The 19,369-nt window shown below is 47.8% G+C and overlaps 2 protein-coding genes across 23 annotated transcripts in view; both read left to right on the top strand.

Moving 5' to 3' along the window:
• Nucleotides 1-269: 269 nt before the first annotated feature.
• Nucleotides 270-14,819, top strand: Mbd1 (methyl-CpG binding domain protein 1). Of its 21 annotated transcripts, none has more exons than XR_015642136.1 (17): nt 270-432; nt 1,511-1,635; nt 5,279-5,393; nt 5,483-5,703; nt 5,782-5,864; nt 6,047-6,087; nt 6,422-6,568; nt 6,663-6,791; nt 7,162-7,272; nt 7,354-7,422; nt 7,922-8,089; nt 8,421-8,720; nt 8,807-8,944; nt 9,276-9,407; nt 9,495-9,556; nt 10,815-12,659; nt 13,990-14,819. XR_015642136.1 is itself a non-coding variant. In XM_087592307.1 (16 exons), the coding sequence occupies exons 2-16, from the start codon at nt 1,526-1,528 to the stop codon at nt 12,402-12,404; spliced, it is 1,833 nt and encodes a 610-aa protein (XP_087448433.1). In that variant the 5' UTR covers nt 270-432; nt 1,511-1,525; the 3' UTR covers nt 12,405-13,315.
• A 357-nt stretch (nt 14,820-15,176) lies between these two features.
• Cfap53 (cilia and flagella associated protein 53) overlaps nt 15,177-19,369 on the top strand; it is a 67,358-nt gene continuing 63,165 nt past the window's right edge. For both annotated transcript variants that reach the window (NM_001432462.1, NM_001432463.1), the window contains 1 exon segment: nt 15,177-15,324. In NM_001432462.1, coding sequence (NP_001419391.1) covers nt 15,256-15,324 — 69 coding nt within the window. In that variant the 5' untranslated portion in view covers nt 15,177-15,255.

Here is a 19,369-nt window from a genome sequence, read left to right on the forward strand (position 1 = left end):
TGTCTGGAGCCACTTTGGAGACCAGCAGCAGGGAAGATTGCATTGACTGGGCACCATCCTCGGTGCGCAGGCGCACAGTCAAGAGAGACCCGGCGGGCTGCGGGTGTTGTCAGTGCGCAGGCGCTGCAGGTTCCCGACAAACCGCGCGCCCCTGAAACCGCAATACGCAGGCGCGGAGCCTCCCCATTGAGGGCACGCGTGACAAGGCTGCACACACAGGTGCTGGTCCTAGTCGGAGCCCCAAAGGCAAGCATTGGGTTTCCGGTTCCGGGACTAACCAACCGCCGCAGAGGCGACAACTACTGTTTTGGAAGAGGCTGCGGTGGAAGAAGAGGAAGAAGAAGAGTAGAACCGGCGGGTCGCGCAAGCGGGATCCTTCCCATGGGTCCACCGGCCTAGAGCCGAGGAAGCTGCGAGCCTGGTGTCAAGCTGGTGAGATAGCGGTGGGAGTGGCGAGAGCTCAGGAGGAGTCTGTGGAGGCGCCGAACGCTAGCGGGGAGACGCGAAGGGCCCTCACGTCAGGGGAAGGAATGGCTACTTCCGGATATTGAAAGAGAGGACTGGGGGGACTGGATAAGAAGACAGAAAAGGAAAAGATGTGGCTCAGGACATTGACAGTGATGTTGAGATTATAGGACCAGGATGGCCAGGAGAAGAAGAGAGAGAACGTTCAGAGAGTCATTGGGCCTTCGTGTTAACAGGATAGAAATGGGGTCCCAAAGCTGATAATGCAAGGATAGGGCCTCGAGACAGTAGAAATAGTAGGGTTAGAATAATGAGGGACGGACTGGAGACTCGTGGCGAACAAAAAGGAAGTAGAATGTCTGATGGTTGGGAGGCTATGGCGTTGTCCTGGAACACAGGCTAAGAAATAAGAGAGGCAGGTCACTGTGGAGGAACAAGGAAGTTTCACAAGATGATAAGAGAAATGGAGAATGATACGTACAGTTAAGAGAAAGAGTAGCTAACACTGGCCATAGGGGTGAGCAATAGAGTCATTTGAGACTGAGACTGGAGAGGAGTTATGGATCGGAATAAGTGAGGGAAAAATAAACTTTGGGGAGAGCTCTTGAACGTAAGGGGAACAGAACACATGAGAGGCTTCCAGCCTGAGAAATGGCAAGAATGTTTGATCCAGTGTATGGAGGAATCCAGGACTCAGACACAGAGATGCAGCTAGAGCACTGCAAGACATTGGAAATTCAGGTGAAGGAAAGTTTAAATGTGTGGTTAGAACACTGGTGTAGTATCCTGAGAAGGAAAGAATTGGGGGCCTCTTACCCAGAGTAGGAGGAACAAGTCTTCTCAGACTGAGGAGGGGTAATATGCATGTTTGGAGGAGAACAAAAAGGAGGGATGGGACTGTTAAGTCAAAGACTGGGAGTATTTCCTGCACCAAGGACATACTTGTGCTAATCTGGGGTTAAGTATTAAAGGAAACATATGGCTTTTGTGGCCTGGAAATAATTGGCCACTTTTCCCCATACTTTACCTTCTTCCAATCTTGCAGGCTTCTGAAGCATCTATGGCTGAGGCCTGGCAGGACTGCCCAGCCCTGGGCCCTGGCTGGAAACGCCGAGAGGCCTTTCGAAAGTCAGGGGCCTCGTGTGGACGCTCAGACATCTATTATCGGAGGTAACGGGTGGGCGTTGGACAGCGTTCAGTGGAGTTGGACATCGTTAGTAATTAAAGGGGGTGGTGTGTTTAAATCTATGGATGTGGTTAAAGTTGTGCACATAGTCCTTGTTAAAAGTTTTGTGTTTTCTTAATCACCTATTCTTAATAAAGTTTATTTGATCAAAGTCGATACTCACAGTACATTTGTGATTATTCACAGACACACATGGGATAGCTAAAGAATTTGAATTGCCTAGTGCATGTATTTGGAATCAAAGTTGAATAAGAACTCTTATATATTCTCTCTCTCTCTCATTCTTTCTGGTTCTATAAACTGGTCCACCGTCTATTTAGAGCCATATTTTTGTTGTTGGCAAATTTGTTGTTTAAAATGATTCCCAAATCAATTGCTGAAGTATTTTCTAGTGCTCCGAGAGCAAGGATACTGCCTTTTCTCCTTGCCAGATAGGCTTCTTACACGCATGAATTGCAATGCTATCCGGTTGAGTTACAGCGTTCAAAATCAGAAATGGTCCATCCGGAAAGAGAAGAGGAAGCATGTTCAGATGTGTGTGAGGCTGTTCTGGAAAGAGCAGATACTGTTGTAGGGTATTTAATCACACTGTGAACCCTGGGATTAGTTGTATTTACTGGGGGGGTGGAAACCTGGGGTTAGCTGTGGTGTGGCTGAACCTTAGGTCAAGAGGCAGAACAAGCAGCCAGTTGACAGGAAGTGAGCATAAGATTATTAAAGAATTATGGAGAGTAAGAGGTAGTCAGAAGGGTGGACAGAGGGATCCACAGTAGAAGGGAGGACATTCAGTTTGAGGAAGGGATTTTGCATGAGTAGGGACTGCTTGGGCTGTCAGCTGAGGAGGAAGGTCTGCTGGGTGCTCTCTCTGCCTCTCTGAGCTGTCATGCTCTCACCCCAGCATCTGGCTCCCAAGTCTTCTGTGGTAAAATCGAATGCCTGAGATTTTGTTTAAACACCACAAAATTAGGAACAACAGTAAACAGCAAAATTTGTGAAACGGTGAACCAATGGGCAGTAAAGCCTGGTGACCTGCATTGTTCTAAGGAAAGCCAAAGACTTGTCAGTGGGCACTAGAGAAACATAAACATCGGGGGTTGGGGATTTAGCTCAGTGGTAGAGCGCTTGCCTAGGAAGCGCAAGGCCCTGGGTTCGGTCCCCAGCTCCGAAAAAAAGAACCAAAAAAAAAAAAAAAAAAAAAAAAAAAAAACCAGAGAAACATAAACATCTCAGCTGATGCTGGCTGGCTTGCATGTTTCAGAAGGTGATATGATGTAAAAACATGGTACTTATAGTACAGGTTCTGTACGGCAGGTATCTTTAGAAAAACAAAATATCAGCAGGCAAACCTAGATAAAACATCCTCTAAAGCCAGTGGCTCTTACTCTTTAACAGTCCTGGAGTCATTCGTAAGAAACAAATGTTACAGTGTTTTTAAGCAAAGACACATAAAACAGGACTATTGGTCAGTTGCTTGAAAATGTGTCAGGCTTGCTGGAACCAACCCCGTTTCTCCCGTAGGCAGAGTGTTCCTTGTTGTAAGAATTCAGGATTTGTAGCAACTAAATAATATATAATTATCATATATGATGAGAATTGACTCTAAACATGTCAACATTATAGTTTATAAGCATGGTATTACTGATGCAACTATTAAAAGTTTTACACTCTTCCTGTATATTTAAGTTGCCATTCCCTAGAAGAATGTAATAAAATTTCTTATTTTTTTTCACATGAGCTTGTATAAAAATTAAAAACCTTCTAAGTAATTGTGCATGTACATATGTACATGCATCAGGTTAGTAAATGAGTTTGTTACTTTTGTGGACCCAGGTAGGAAATGTGTTACTTCTGGGCCAGCAATAACAAAGTTTCTCACAGTAGGATCAGAATCCATAATGCCATGCTTTTGACATTTCTCTGAATCCCAATTCCCATAGGATGATATGAAGAGGGCTCAGTAGTCTCTGTGCTGTACTATGCCTAGGAAAGGCCCCCTGTCTGTTTGAACTTGTATAACCAAGTATCAGTTCAGTAAGTGCCTTTTCTAAAGTGACTTGTTTTTACAAACAAGGAGTAGATAGTTTGTTTCGAGAGACAGTGACTGCCTCTCACAGCTCAGAGGTGAAAAGACCTGGAGCACCGTCTTTCAGCATTAATGATGCTTACACCGTGTTTTGCATATAGTTTCATTTTCGTGTTTTAAAGATATTTCTGTTACAAACTTTTTTGATTACTCATTTTTGCATGCATTACAACATATTTAAGTCCTGAGAGTGTTAGTAATGTTCATAGAGCCTCGAGTTTGTCACCACTCCATAAACTAAGCATGGCGGTTGGTATACTAATGAAATCCTAGCACTAGGGGGTAGGGGTGGGTAGAGACGGGAGGATTAGAAGTTCTGGGTCATGTTTCTTTATGAGACCTCCACCTTAAAGCAAAACAATACATATTTATGTGTTACTTTTCTTTTTTTTTTTAAAGATTTATTTATTACTTACATGTATGCCTGCAGGTCAGAAGAGGGCATAGGATCTCATTACAGATGGTTGTGAGCCACCATGTGGTTGCTGGGAATTAAACTCAGGACCTCTGGGAAAACAGTCAGTGCTCTTAACCTCTGAGCCATCTCTCCAACCTCTACATGTTACTTAATATTTCTGTATCTTGTATTGATTTTTACTTGTATAATTTTTTAACACTAGTGTTACATGTTGTAAGTATATTTATGTTTCTTTGTTTTTAGTATTTATTTCTGAGACAGGATCGCTACAGAGCCCTGGAGTTCACTAGGTAGACCAGGCTGGTCTTGAACTCAGAGAAATCCATCCCCCTGCCTCTGCCTCCCAAGTGCTGGAATTGAAGGCATGCAACACTGTGTCTAGCCTATGTATTGTGTCTATATACAGTTAGCAGTAGTAGTACAATCTGAGAAGTATACAGTGACTACAGTTACACAAACCCAGGTGATACCATTCACTGCTATACTATACATCTAAGCTATATTCATGTAGTTGTACATTGCTTACTACTACTGATACATTCTGAGAAACATGTTATTTAATGGGCTGTCATGTGAAGAAAACTAGGACATGGTAGTATCATCAGACAACATAATCTTGCAAGACCATATGTAGTTAGTGATGGAAGCAACATTGAGAACCATATAGCTGTATGTGTAGGCTGTGGCGTACTGTTCCTGTGTTGACTCCTACCTGACGTCCTGTATGTCATTTTGCTGTAGGCACTGCATTAATTAGACTTGTTTACAGCAACACCATTGCAGATGCCTAAATAATGCTTGTTGTTATGACATGAAAATGCTTAAAGTATTGCCAGAAAATAGAACTTTCCACTGTATTATGATTTTATGGAATTACCGTGAATATGTGATGTTATAGATCAAAAGGGGGTTCACAGTTATATTATTTATTAACATTTGTATGCATGCTGGTATTTACATTCACATTTTGAGTTCCTGTTACTTACAGTGGGGTAGGCCTTGTGTGGGGCACACAGTCAGACTGCAGGCTGCTTCCTGCACCTCACCGGATGGGTGAGGATGTGTGAGTGGCTTGTCATTGTCATTGGCCCCATCTTGGTGCCAAGTCATTCTGGTTCATTCTCAGCCCCACAGGAGAAAAGATCCGAAGCAAAATTGAGCTGACTCGATACCTGGGCCCTGCATGCGATCTTACCCTGTTTGACTTCAGACAAGGCATCTTATGCCACCCAGTTCCCAAGGTACTTGACAAGGTTGGTGCCCATACCAGGGCAGTTGTGTCACATGACACCCTGGCATTAATCTGCATGCTTCTTGCCTTCATCTTCAGACCCATCCCTTGGCTGTCCCCAGCAAGAAGAAAAAGAAGACTTCTAAACCAGCCAAGGCTAAGAAACAGCAGGTTGGGCCACAGAGAAGTGAGGTCAGGAAAGAGACTCCACGGGAAGGAAATAAGGTCGCTCCTGCCACAGCTTTATTACCTGTGACTGCGTCTGCGCCTGCACCTGTGCCTGTGCCTGTGTCTGCACCTGCGCCTGCACCTGCACCTTTGTGAGTGTTGGCTACAGTGGCCAGGTGGGCAAGGCCAAGGTGGGATGGGAGGTGCTGATCCCTGCTCTTTCACTTTAGGTGCTGTGAGAATTGTGGAATCCACCTGTCATGGGATGGTATCAAAAGGGAGAGACGCAGGACATTGTGCAAAGACTGCCGAGGTAAAGGGAATTAGACAGGCCACGCTGGAGGCTATATGGTAGAGGCTTACAGTATATCTGGAGTCAGCCTGTGAGCCCCACTCTTGCTATAGGTAAAATGGTAAAAGTTGGGGTGAAGGTAGTAGCTGAAGCCACATATCTAATGGCCTGGTTTCCGTTTCTCTCCCTTCTTCTTCCACCAGCACAGAGAATTGCCTTCAACCGAGAACAGCGAATGTTTAAGGTAAGAACACTATGTCTGTGTAGTCTACAGGGAAGCAGTGTGTGGTAGGGCTAAGAGAGAGTTTAGGATCCATGCATTGGTTTTTGTTTTTTTAGATAGGGATTTGGCTGTTGGTTTGTTCATAGATCCAGTAATGGGAATTAATGTGCTATCAGTAGACATGGATGCACTTAACAGAGCACGTGGAGGAGGCATCGTAGTGGCCTTGGTGTTGGCAAGCTGGTCAGCTATGGCAAGGAGGCTAGTGGGAGACTGGCATAGTAGGGGTGTGAGCATCTGGAGAGCAGCGGTCCTGGAGCCAGGGCTTCTGAGCTTACCCATCTGTCTCCGGCAGCGAGTTGGCTGTGGGGAGTGCACAGCTTGCCTGGTGAAAGAAGACTGCGGGGTGTGCTCCATCTGCTGCCTGCAGCTGCCCAACGATGTGGCCTCAGGGCTCTTCTGCAAGTGTGAGCAGAGACGCTGCCTGCGGATTGTGGAGAAGGTGAGTCCAGTCACATGGAGTGGGTGCAGGCTCACCTCAGTCCCTGGCCTTCGTAGCCCTTACTCCAGACATCATACCTCCGGCCTCCCCACAGAACCGAGGGTGTGGTGTGTGTCGGGGTTGTCAGACCCAAGAGGACTGTGGCCATTGCCGCATCTGCCTTCGCTTTCCCCGCCCTGGTCTCAAGCGCCAGTGGAGGTGTTTGCAACGGCGCTGTTTTTGGGTGAGTCAGGCTGAAGGGACTGGTGATGGTGGAGCCAAGGCTAGACCAGAGCTCATTCTGCTTTTAAATTCTTCACCAGCACTGCTGTTGCTTCCTGCCAGTCTGGCTTTCCTGCCTCATGTCTTATTTTCTTTTCTGCCCCATGTTCGTCTCCTTGGTTCTGCCCACCTGCCTTTCTCTGCCAGCACCTTGCTCATCGCTTCCGAGGCCACCCTCAAGGATGCCAGCAGCGCCCTCCCCACGTTGTGGTTCCTCCCACTGTCAGTGCCTTACTGCACACTGCGTGACCATTCAGTGCGTGCTTTCTGTGCTCCCTGGGGTCCAGTGTCTACCGGTGCCACCAGGCCTTAACTGATCTTTTGGCTTCTAGGGTAAATATGATCATAGTAAGAGAGGCCCGAGGGTAGCTTCTCGACGTCACTCCCGAGCCCCGCCACTTCCTCCACACGCTGCGTCACAGCATCCAGAGCCCACAGAACTGGTAATGCCCTGGTGGGCAGGGGGAAGGCACAATCCCGCACTCCTCAGAACCTGCCTGACCCCAGCTTGTTTGCCTCTGCAGCACATCAGCGACCAAACGCCCACAGCACCTGCTGAGTTCGTCTATGACTGTGTAGAGGAGGACGAGCTAGTGAGTGGCCCCGCTCCCTGGATAAGCCTGGGCTCTCCTGCTGCTTCTTTAACCCCAAGGAAGCAGATGCTGTACTAGAACTAGTAGTGGGTAATAGTGAGTACCAGGGTGGGATAAGCAATTATCGGGGAAGGAATTAGGAGTTAGCAGCACAGTGACAGTGCTTATTCTCAAATGAGCCGGCATTGATGGCTGGTGCAGCACAAGCAGGCTGAATAGTGACCATCACAAGGGTACAGAGAAACACTCATATAGCTTAAGTCAATACAGCTGGCGTAGGAGTGAGAACGGATGGGAAGTCAGCAGAGTCCTGGTGGAAGTGAGGTCCAGAGGTACTTGCTGTCTCCATAGCAGATGCTGTAATGCTGGCATAGTGAGTGGACCGTTCCCGAGTCACAGACACTGAGGAGAGTTAGACTGAGCCTGGTGTGTAGCTAGCCCCTCCACGAGGGTGTTGAGGATGGCCCTTAGTGATGGCACCATCGTTCCCTCCACCCAGCAGCCCTATACGAACCAGCGGCAGAACCGCAAGTGTGGGGCCTGTGCAGCCTGCCTACGGCGGATGGACTGTGGCCACTGCGACTTCTGCTGTGACAAGCCCAAATTCGGGGGCAGCAACCAGAAGCGCCAGAAGTGTCGTTGGCGCCAGTGCCTGCAGTTTGCCATGGTGGGTGGGGCAGGAGGGGTTAGGTGCATGGACTAGGCAGGACCTGGCCCACCTCATCCCCCAGTACTTGGGAGTGGTGGCCAGGCCTAGTAGATGGGTGGGTGGTCTAGTAACTCTAGTTGAGGATGAACAGACATTGTGCTGGGGTAAATGAGTCCATCTGGTACTGCCGTTGGTAACAGGAGACTGAGCGGCAGGCTTGGGTGAGAAGTCATGAAGCAGCAGACTGTGCTGGTCTGATGGGAACTTAGCAGGCTCACTGAGTAGGGCAGGTGGGCATGGGCGGTCCGATGGCACCAGCTGACCACAGCACCCAATCTTATTCTCACAGAAGCGGCTGCTGCCCAGTATTGGGCCAGGGTCTGAGGAGGAAGCAAGATTGCTTCCACATCATACCCACCAAAAGAGGTCTGCTTCTACTCGACAGCTGCAACTGAGCTCTCCCTTAAAGGCTCCTTTGGCTGTGGTCACAACCCCACCGGGCCCTGTCCAAGATTCAGGGAAGCGGCAAGCAGGTAGTGGCTTTGTACTGCCCCAACCTGACACAGACCTTGTGTATTTACAAGAGGGTACCAGCAGTCTCATGCAGGTGCCTGGCCCTGCTGCAGCTTCCACAGAAAACCCAGCACAGGTAAGACTCTGGTCTTGCTCTTTCCAGCTCCATTACCCTGTGCCGTGGAGCTGAGACCAAGTCTGCTGTCATCTTCCCTCATGCAGGAGACCCAGGGCTCTGCCCCAGGTTGGGTTGTGGCCTTGCCCCAGGTGAAGCAAGAGAAGGCGGATGCCCCAGAGGAGTGGACAGCAGTCACAACCTTCCTGACTTCTTCCACGGTGCAGCCTGGCTTCCTTAGCAAGGTTAGGGCCGTCATGGGTGTCCGTTGGTGCCACACTGGTGTTTGGTAAACAAGAGGATAGTAATGTGATCGTGGTGCTGCGATAGAGCGATGGGTGTGCGGTTTCTGAGCATCCTGGTGAATTACCCAGCATCTCTAGCCTTGCTCTTCAAAGGCAAGCGATGTTGCTCAGCTCACAGGCGACTGGCGATGGTTGAGAGTGGGAAAGGTTCACAGGCAGGGAAGCGGCATCTCTTACTGATAGAAGCAAGGTCTGTCTGCACAGTGGACTAGCTGCTACAGAAACTTGCCTCAGGCGGCCCTGTCCTGATTGCTGCCCCTCCTCTTTCCAGGCGTCAGGCCTGGACCCTCCACCTGTGAAACGAGAGCCCCCTGGCCCTGAGGAGGATGGAGAAGAGAACAAAGAAGATGATGTCTCTGAATCAGCTCCAGCAGAAGAGATAGGAGGGATTGGCACCCCAGTGGTTAGTGCTGGGGGGATGCGCCAACCCTACCTGACCTTGCCTTATCTCCTCCCACTATACTGACCTATGATGTTAATTCTTCCTCAGATCACGGAGATTTTCAGCCTGGGTGGAACCCGCCTCCGGGATGCAGAAGCCTGGTTGCCAAGGTGTGCCCCGTACAGTTAGGTGTAGGGATAGGGTGGGTGCTTCCTGGATATGCCCTGAGTTTTGAGTCTAGGGTTAGCAATTTGATTTGGTACAGAGGGACAGAAAGGTGTACAGCCAGTAAGGAAGAGAGACAGAGACAGAGAGACAGACAGGAAAGAGACAGAGAGATAGAGACACACAAAGAGTGTGGGCATGTGTGTGTGCGTGCGAGTGTGCGTGTGCGAGAGTGTGCGTGCGCATGCATGTGTGTGTACGTGTGTGTGTGTGTGTGTACGTGTGTGTGTGTGTGTGTGTGTGTGTGTGTGTGTGTGTGTGTATACTCAGCACTAGTAAGATTGTTCCTGAGACCCAGCCTGTTGGTTTCACGGCTTTCGGGGAAGGAGCAGGATTGATGGTGCTCCATGATAAGATTTGAAAGAAAACAGATAAAGTGAGGCAGGTTTCAGCCTCCCTAAGAAAATCCTGGAAGGGTTAGAGTTGACATACATTCCTACTGCAGTCACTTTTTGTGGTCTAGAAGGCCTTCGGAGTCCCTAGGAGCCCACTATTAGGAGCTCTCTCTGCCCTGGTGATGGGAAGAGTGGGTATCACTTGCATGACACTGACTTGGCCAAGCAGTGGAGTTGGTTAGGGACTGGGTTTGATGTGGCTGTGCAAGCTGAGTCTATAGTTAGCTATGTGATCTCAAGTGGATTCCCACTTCCCAGAGCAGCCTGTGGGCAGACTGGGCTGTGCCTCTCACACCTCTGCTGTTGAGTTCAGCTATTGTGTAGAACTGTCCTTGTAAGTCTAGTGACAGAAGTGAGGACAGCTGCCATTGTGGTGGTGGGAAGAGGACATCCCACATGACCCCCAAGGTTAAAGAAGGGATTGGACCAAGCACCTGGCTCCTTTGCTCCCACTGTGAGTTTTAACAGCTGGAAACCTTGGTAGTAGTGTACCTTGTAAATAGCAGCTGGAGATGGAAGGTCCTGCCTGGTGTAGAGCAGTTGGGGGCTCTCACTGGTAACTACACTGAGGAGGAGATATGGGACCCCTGCCCTCAGGGAGCTTATGATTCTCTGGAAGATGGAATTAGTTCCCCTTAATGGACAGGTGCTGTACTGTTTACACTGCTAGTCTGTCACAGACAGAGAAGTGGCTGTAAGACGAAAAGGGAGACATGGAGGACACAGAAGAGTAAGGAATGGTTTGTGATGCTGTGGTTTGTACATAGCAAACCTCATTCAACACAGAGACCTGCTCCCTCTTCTCTAGGTCCAAGGACCTTAAAAAACCCGGAGCTAAAATGCAGTAGACTGGAGGCCTCTGCTGACTGTAGGCTGAAGGTGGTATTTGCAGACCGGCTTTGTGGAAACAACCCTGATCCTAAAGGGGCTGGGCCCTGGCCCGGCTGCAGAGCTTGTGTGGGAACCAACTCTAGGAGGAAAACCTACAAGCACAACCAAGGAGCAGGCCTGCTCAGTCCTTGGACCTTAGAGGAAGCAAGCTGGAGAGGAAGAGAAAGAGTAGAAGGCTGGTGGAACGTCTGCTCCTCCGTGGATCTCGATGCAGTGAGAAGTTGGATGGTAGGGTAGGGAAGGGTAGCTGAAGCCACTGCAGACAGCTCACACAAGCCACCTGCATAGCGTCCGTTGGTGGCTTCTGGATGACCTGGCAGTGTGTCTGAACATTTTCTCAGGGAAACAGCAGTTGCAATGCTATGTGAATAAAGGGAGAAAGGAGTTGTTGTTTGCTGAGCTCCTGTGGAGCCAAGCGACTCTAGCCCTCACAGTAGTCCTTAGGAACACACTGACGTTATGCACTTTTGCAGGCAGGAAATAGATTCAGAAGAGACGAACTTTCCCGGTGTTACACAGCTAGTGTTGCTACATTCTAGAAACATGCCTAGGCTATAAAAGCTTTGTTCTTTAAGCCACTAAATTGTTAACTGCAGTCTTCTGTGCAATAATGTACGTTACAATAACAGTTTCAGTGACTTTGAAACAGCAGTGGGGCACTCTGAGCACTGTAAGATACCCGTTCCACTTGGCCTCTGTGGTCTAGGAGATGCCCAGGCTGTGGGTGAACGGGTCACCTTCTCGTTAGGCCCTGGATGCTGCATCCGTTCCCTTTGTTCTGAGTGTGCTCCCCACCGCTGGCCCACAGTTTGCTATGCCCAGACGCTCTCACTTCAGGCAGAGCAGTGCATGGCACTAAAGCTGTCAGCCTGACCCCTCTTTTCCTGACAGCTTCTCTCTGATGACCTCTGTGCTTGTTTCCTGCCCCCAGCCCAAACGTTTGTTAGAAGACTGAGTGGATTTATGCACTGAGTCCTGCCCAGAGACCAGTCTCGACTCAGCCGTACCTCATTTTCCATCCTTAAATGCCAAAAAGTGTGAAGTTTGTTACTTAGCCAGCTTTACGGGCGAGGACTGGGCACCTCGTCATATGTGTGTTCTGTGCACCCCGTGTGTTAGCTTTGTCCCAGCTCTGCTGCTTTAGTAATGCAGATATGGGTCACTCTGTTTCCAGTCCACAAGACAGAGGTCTGCCACCTTGTTTTCTGCCTTTGCCCTGCTTTGCTAGTTGTGTACTGGATCATTCTGCTCTTCAACCCTAGAGCTCACCACTTGTCCCTAGTATCCTGGTAGTTCGGACAGTGGTGTATTAACTTGTCTTTGGTTGGCATTTGACTTGTGAATGAAGATTCTGATTACTATATGTGTTTGACTAGGGGACAATCAAAAGATCAGAACCACTACAACAAAGGCTGATGTGTGCATGTTAAGGATGTTTTATGTTATGTAATTTGCGGAGATGGCTTAGCCTCTAGGGCTGTCATTTGTATATAATACTAGGACTTAAAGTATTCAGGACGGGGAGTCAGGAAGGGAAGGTGGAAGGACATGGAAACCTTGAACAAGAGTTGGAATTCAAGAAGATGGCCTGGAACCCGTGCAGTGTCTCACCGCCTCCAGCTTCAATGATGTTTGTATCCTGCAGAAGAAGCTAGTGTCCTTAGGAGCATCTGGCCTAGGACTAGAGAAGCTAAAGGAAGACCCAGGGAAATTGTAGCCGCTGAAGGCCTGGCTGTAGGACTTGCTGTTTCCCCGTACCAAGGTGAGACAGCAGACTAATGACAGCTTGTATGAACTGCAACATGCTTGCTGTCCCTGCACCAACCTTCCAAGTGTTAAGAACAGCCTGCTGCTGCTGCTTCACTTCTACTAGCCACAGCCTTTCTGTGGATGTTCTTAACTGGAATGTATGGGGAAGGATCCCAGGAAGCATAGTCTAGTCAAGGTGACATGTTAGAAAGCCACCTTACCATGACTCAGCTCCATGAGGTCTCACCACTCACCTGAGGATAACGTAACAAAACTACATTGCTGAAAAGGTAAAGCTGGAGACCATGGATTTCGTGATGGTCCCAGCAAGTAAAGAAATCATGTCCCGCTGATCCAGAACAGTCTTGCTGATCTCAGCTGTATTTGTGTTATTCATCCAAGTCTTGAAAGCTTAGCTCACTGTACATAATACTGAGATTCAGAAGTGCAGTTTTATAAAATGCATCAATATATATTACAAGTGATAAAATAGCTCCGGTTTACTATGGACTTCGATGCTGAAATATAGAATTGAGTATACTGTGGAGAAGCCAGTCCTTTTTTGAGTTTTTTTTTTCAAAGTAGTATAGTAGTTGGAAACAACTTAATCATTTCTATTTCTAAGGTGTTCTATTGTAAAGTTATTTTAAAACAAATTCTCCTGTTCTATTACTTGTTTTTTCTGTTAGTGTTTCTTTGTGGGGATGTTTGGTGGTGGTAACAGTGTTGACTGCTGTGGGAAATTGGGATAGTGGGTGTCAGGATTATGGTCAGTTGTGTTATTTCCCCTGGCTTCCGTGGGGTGGCTGCAGGCTGAGGCCTGACTGCACTTGTTGCTCATCCCACCATGCAGCCAGTCAGGCTCCTCCGGGCCTAGGCTGCTTGAGAATGCCATTGGGTAGCTTTTAAAGCTGGTGCCAGCTGCCGTGGGGCAGAGCCTCTGCCTGCAAAGCCCCTTGATGTTTGGAAAAGCTGGTTTTACTCTTGAGAGAGTGGTGAAACGGTCTAAACGAGAGCTAGTGTGGCCAGGCTCATGGGCTAACTGCTCTTCTGTGTGAGCTCAAGATGGTCCTATGATGTCTGCAAGCACTGGCTGCCTCTAAGGGTCAGCTTCCCTGGGCCTTCCCAGACTCACCAACAAGACCTCTGTGGCGACCCAAACCCTGGTCTCTGGGGTTCACAAACCCTGCTGAAGGGATCTGTTCCCTCTGTAGAGGGTGTGCTGGGGGTGAGGGGGACACCCACCTGAAGGCCACCACTGAGCACTCAGTTGAGGGAGCTGCCTCTGGACATGGTCTGGAAACCCAGACAGCCTCTTAATTTTTTTTCTTTTTTTGTTTCAGGCTACATAAACTGTTAGCAGTAAATGAAAATGAGTATTTTACTGAGCTGCAGTTGAAAGAAGAAATATTGTAGGAGAGAAAAGCAATTATTATTAAGAGAAGAAAGACATTCTTTTGTGGCTGAAAAGCTGAACCTGGAATTCAGGAAATGGAATCTAAATCTAGAGATGTACCATGTAGAAAATCTGAAGTGGGTGGGTTACAAATAATTAAGCACACTAATTTGAAGAAAACCATCCTTAAACATGTGTACACATGGATTGCACTTAGTATCTGTCAGTGACTGGCCTTATTACTGTCCTCCCCCTTCCTCTTCTTGTTCCCCCATCCCTCTTAACAGGGGCACCACAGTAGCAGTCAGTTTGCTCTTAAGCAGTGTAACTCCATTTTATGGTTACTAGGAGCTACAACTCTGGTTTCCATGTATGCTGAAGACCGTCTAGTTTCCTGGACTGCATTGCCAGTTTTGCCTGGGATCCCGATTCTCAAGAATTGAGTATCTGAACTTCTGATCCGAAGCTCATTCCTCCAGTCAGACAACTGCCCTGCTAGTATTTCTGATCTGCCCTCTTCCTGTGTTAGCCCAAAGTGTGGGCCCCATTTTCTGTTCAGTGCAGTAGGAAGATTTTGTTCACAGATCTTACTGGTTGTGTAGCTCGACAAGGCACTTTGGCTTCCTGAGCCTTAGTTGACTTCACTGCAAACTAAAGCCAATACCCTCAGTTCCTTCAACCCTGTAAGAATTTTGTCAACCTCAAAGGTTGTTTCTGGAAATACTTTGCAAATTGTAAAAAAAAAAAAAAAAAAAAAAAAAAGAGAGAGAAACAATATAAGGTTGCCATGTGATTATTATTGCCATCAAGATTAATTTCAAGGTAGTAAAAATTTAACCTCAAAGCTCCGCTAACTTTTCCCATGCGTTTAGGTCTGGTACATGCAATACTAGTGAAATACACTGAGTTATGTTTTGACCCTTAGAGTTAAAAGGTTTTTTAGGTCCCCTCCCCATCCCATCTGTCTTTCTGGTGAGCCCTGGAGAAAGAGAGGAAGGAGGTGTTCCCCTGCTGGGCAGTGGATGGGTGGGTTGAGGGCAGCAGATTGCTCTTATGGGCCAGTGAGACTGCTTCCACTTGGCCCGCCCACCTTCACTCCAGCGGCACGCGGGGGCGGGGTTGCCGCACCATGGCAACCGGCCTCTGCGTCAGGGAAGTAAACTCCACCGGGCTTTCTAGTTTCCTCTCGCCACCATCCCAAAGAGATCTGAAGATGTACAGCCAGCGGTTTGGCACTGTTCCAAGGGAATTTAAGGGCCCTACTCCCAAAGCGGTGATCATAGTAAGTACAGGGGATCTTTGCGCAGGGAAACTTAGGACTTTTTCAATCTCCTGATGGAGCCCGACCTGGCTGGGTTCCTTCACCTGGGACACATCTGGGATGCAGCGAGTTTTGAGGAAGATAAGGTTGTTGCTCACCTATCTATCATTATATCCAAACCCTTTCCCCCAACCCCCAGCTACAATCACCACTTGGGACCTTGGTGTTTTTGTTTTTTCTTCAACATTCCTCAAATGAGATCTGACTCCGTGCTGTGGGTGTGGAAGTATTTTGGAAGGACACTAGGCCAGGAGGCAGTTTCCGTATCTGTACTGCTTATGGTTCAACAGTATGACATTGAATTGGTCGTGTAACCCCAGGAAAATAGTCTGTGAAAACAGAGTTGGGCTTTGAATGCTGTGTGTGATAATTACGCTCCTTTGCTGGCTAAATGAGTAACTGGCGTTGAACAGCAGTCCCCCTTCAGACCGGAAATAAGCCAGGTAGTTGCCTCCTAGGACGGCCTGATAATTAGCCCATAAGAAAGTAATTTGATGGGCTGGAGAGATGGCTCAGTGGTTAAGAGCACTGTCTGCTCTTCCAGAGGTCCTGAGTTCAATTCCCAGCAACCACATGGTGGCTCATAACCATCTGTAAAGAGATCTGATGCCCTTGTCTGTACCTCGTGTGTATCTGAAGACAATTACAGTGGACTTATATATAATAAATGAATAAATCTTTAAAAAAAAAAAAGAAAGTAATTTGATGCATTTTGCCAACAATCCAGGCACCACTTCTCCATGCATATGGGTTCCTTTATTTCTGCAGAACCTGGTTTCTACACGCCAGAAACTCTACATGTGTAATCAGAGTTACAGCAGGAACACTACTGGACGTATAGCCCTAAAGAGTATACGGGAGTAAATGCAAGGGTCCTGGGAGTTTCCCCCTTCACTCAAAATGCCATCCGCGTGCTGCTCATTTCCTCCTAAGTAAACTGTTAAAGGGAGATAATAGTGTGTTGGCAACTGGAGGAAGAGAGATTTGGGCTCATTCAGAACACACTTGTATTGCAGTTCGTAGTACACATACCACATTTCAGTCTGCTATGAAAGACCCCAGCTTAGCAGCAGTAACGCCATTTTGCAAGGCTGTACTTAAGATGACTGGTTCAGGGAAAGGTTAGAACACTGAGTACACAGCGGCTGCCAAGCAGGATGTGTATGGTTGAAGGCCTGGCAACAGGATGACTGCGGTTGAGCACCTGACAATGAGAAAAGCCCCGGGAGAGGTCCCACACCCTGGTGGGGGGCCAAGTCAGTCGTTATGTTCCAGGAAGGTGGCTAGGAAACTTGCCCCCGGGCTGAACCCTTGCCACATTAGAATCCACCAATTATATCCCTGTAACCATGCATCTGCTTCTGTATGCTTGCTTCTGCTCCCCAGAATCCTATAAAAAGCCCATCCTTGGTTCCGTGGGGCGCGCCAGTCCCCCGAGTGACTGAAGCGCCCACAGGTGCCTGTGTATCCCGACAATAAACCAAATCCTCTTGCTGATTGCATCCTGTGGTCTCGGTCTGGTCATTGAGTTGGAGGGTCTCCATCCCGAGGGAAAGTTCTCCCTGAGAACTTTTCACTTACAGACCTCCCTCTTTAGGTCTAAGAACTATAGAATCTGGACCTGGAAAAAGGTAGTCTAGAAGCTGCTATGGGCTGTGAGGTCACAGGATGGCTTCATGAGGAACAGAAACAACACTTTAGGGTCATGTATGTTCATGCAGTGCTCAGGATCCAGGCCACTTGTTGGTGATTTATTATTTATGTTCATAACCAGTAACAAACAGGAAAAAAGACACAATGCTACAGCTGAAGCAGGCCTACTGAACACTGTGCTCACAGCAAAAGCAGGAGGTGAAAGAAGCTATACGTGGTTCTCCTTAGGTGTCTAAGTGTCAGAGAGCAGAACTCCCCTAGGAGAAAGCAATACAAACAGCGATGTGAGCGGCCACCAGCACGTTTCCTTTTCTCATTTGGCAGATGAGAAACCCTAGACTTGGAGATTAGGTAACTTGTTCAATACGGTGATAAAGGAGTATAGGCCAGAGTCAGACCTGGATGAAGTCATTGTTCTTTAAAATAGAAGCCTGATATGTTGCAATAGCAGAGTCCTTTCCTGATCTTCGCAAATCCCAGCATCTGTGTCCATTTTTCTAGTTGCCTGCCATACCTGCCTTTGACCTCTGGATATGTGTTGAAATTGCTTGGAGTCACATATTAAAAAGAATATTCTGGATATATTGGATAAAATGTGTATTATCAAAACTAATTTCTTATTTTCACTTAACTAACGCAGTTACTAGAAAAACTTTAGTAATGTATCTCTTTTGTATTATATGTCTATTGAACAGTGTGAATTTTGGTGAACGACAAGCCTGGTTCTCTTTTTACTGTGATTTGCTGCTGAATAAGCTCACCCTTTCTAGCTCTAACTCTACTCTTGCTGGCTGATCATCTCTCCAGCTCAAACTCCCCTCCAAGCTGACTGAATCAGTCTGGCTTCTCTAGGCTTCTCCTGAACTGTTCTGCTTGACTTCATACTAGCTTTGGCAAAATGTTCTAATTTTCTGGTTCCTTCTCATTCTCTCTTCTCCTCAATCTGTCTTCACCTGCGTCCAGCTCGTTCTCTCCCTGCAACCCGTCTCTGGGAAACTCTTCCAGTAAAACTACCTCCTCCTCCTCTCTCACTGAACGGCTCGCTCTTAAGTAGGTTTCCTTTCCTCTCCTCAGGCGAGTTGGGCATATCCTATTTTGTCTCTGTCCTCTTCTTTCTCTGAGTTGTCACTTTGCCACCACTCCAATAGACATCACTTTCAAACTGAGATGCTCCTTCTACAAACAGACTTTGTCTTCGTCGTACTGAGGGTGTGTCTGTGTTCCAGCCAGAGGGATTGGAGGTGCGTGCTAAGGTCTGAGCCACACCACAGCTAGAAACGGGCTTTTCCAGTGGACAACACAATCTCAGCGTTCACAGTGTGACCGTAGATCCTCTCACAGGGAGACAGAGGCGAACGCTCAGTCAGAGTTTGAAGCCAGCCTGAGCTACATGACATCATATCTCAGTACCACAAGCCTTATAGGGCTCCCAGGTCTAGCTACCACTGGTGCTGTTTGTCACCGACATTCGCCCTTGTTCCTTCCTCTTTTTAGGCAGAGTATCCTCGGATCCTAATTCCTGTCCTCACAACTGGTGACAGTTGTGTCTAGCTGGCCTGTGTACTTCCTGTTCCCAGCCCTTATGTCTACCAGAACCCCAAGTTGTCGCTGTGTCCCCTGCCCGAGGGACCCCTACTCTGCTTCACTGTCACAGAATCTGCACTCATTAAATCCCAGGAATGTCAGACGATGGTAGTTTAATTAAATGACTCTAGACTCAAAATGATTTTGATGTGGATTTGTGTCTCATGATACACATCCCGCTCTCATCTTGGGTCTGCCTTCCATTTCATCCTGTTGGCTAGGTGCCTCTTTATGTACACCAAGCCCTGAAACCCTCCATCCGTTTATCTTTGCACGCTGTCTCCCCCTCCTTCCCCCCTTAATGATTACTAGAGATAGCCAGTGGCTACCAGACACCCCTGTATCTGGTAATTCTGACACCAACGTTGCAAATGTAATCCATCAGAATGAATCGGCCTTGTGCCTTAAGGACTTGTTTCTATGAATTAGCACCAACATGCCACAACTTAACCAAGGATGACTGGATAAAACCCACTGGTGAAAACCAGAAGCTCAAGACTACTGGTTTTGTGGCGGCATCAGGAGGCACAGTAAGTCGTCAAGACTACCCAGAAATACTTGTCCACTCCTTCATAGTGAGAGGCTAACTGTGGGAGGAGGAGGCTCAATGATAGGAATACAGAAATGGTAAAGATACAGTCAATTACCCTTCATTTAGTGTGTTGATATATTTTCAAAATCTCCATGCATACTGTCCCAACTGTTATGCCCAGGCCCCTCAGATCACCAGAGACCACCAGGAGTTCAACTCGTATACAAAAGCAACAAG

The sequence above is a fragment of the Rattus norvegicus genome, chromosome 18 (genome assembly GCF_021556685.1).
Source record: "Rattus norvegicus strain SHRSP/BbbUtx chromosome 18, alternate assembly SHRSP_T2T, whole genome shotgun sequence".
Lineage (NCBI taxonomy): Eukaryota > Metazoa > Chordata > Mammalia > Rodentia > Muridae > Rattus > Rattus norvegicus.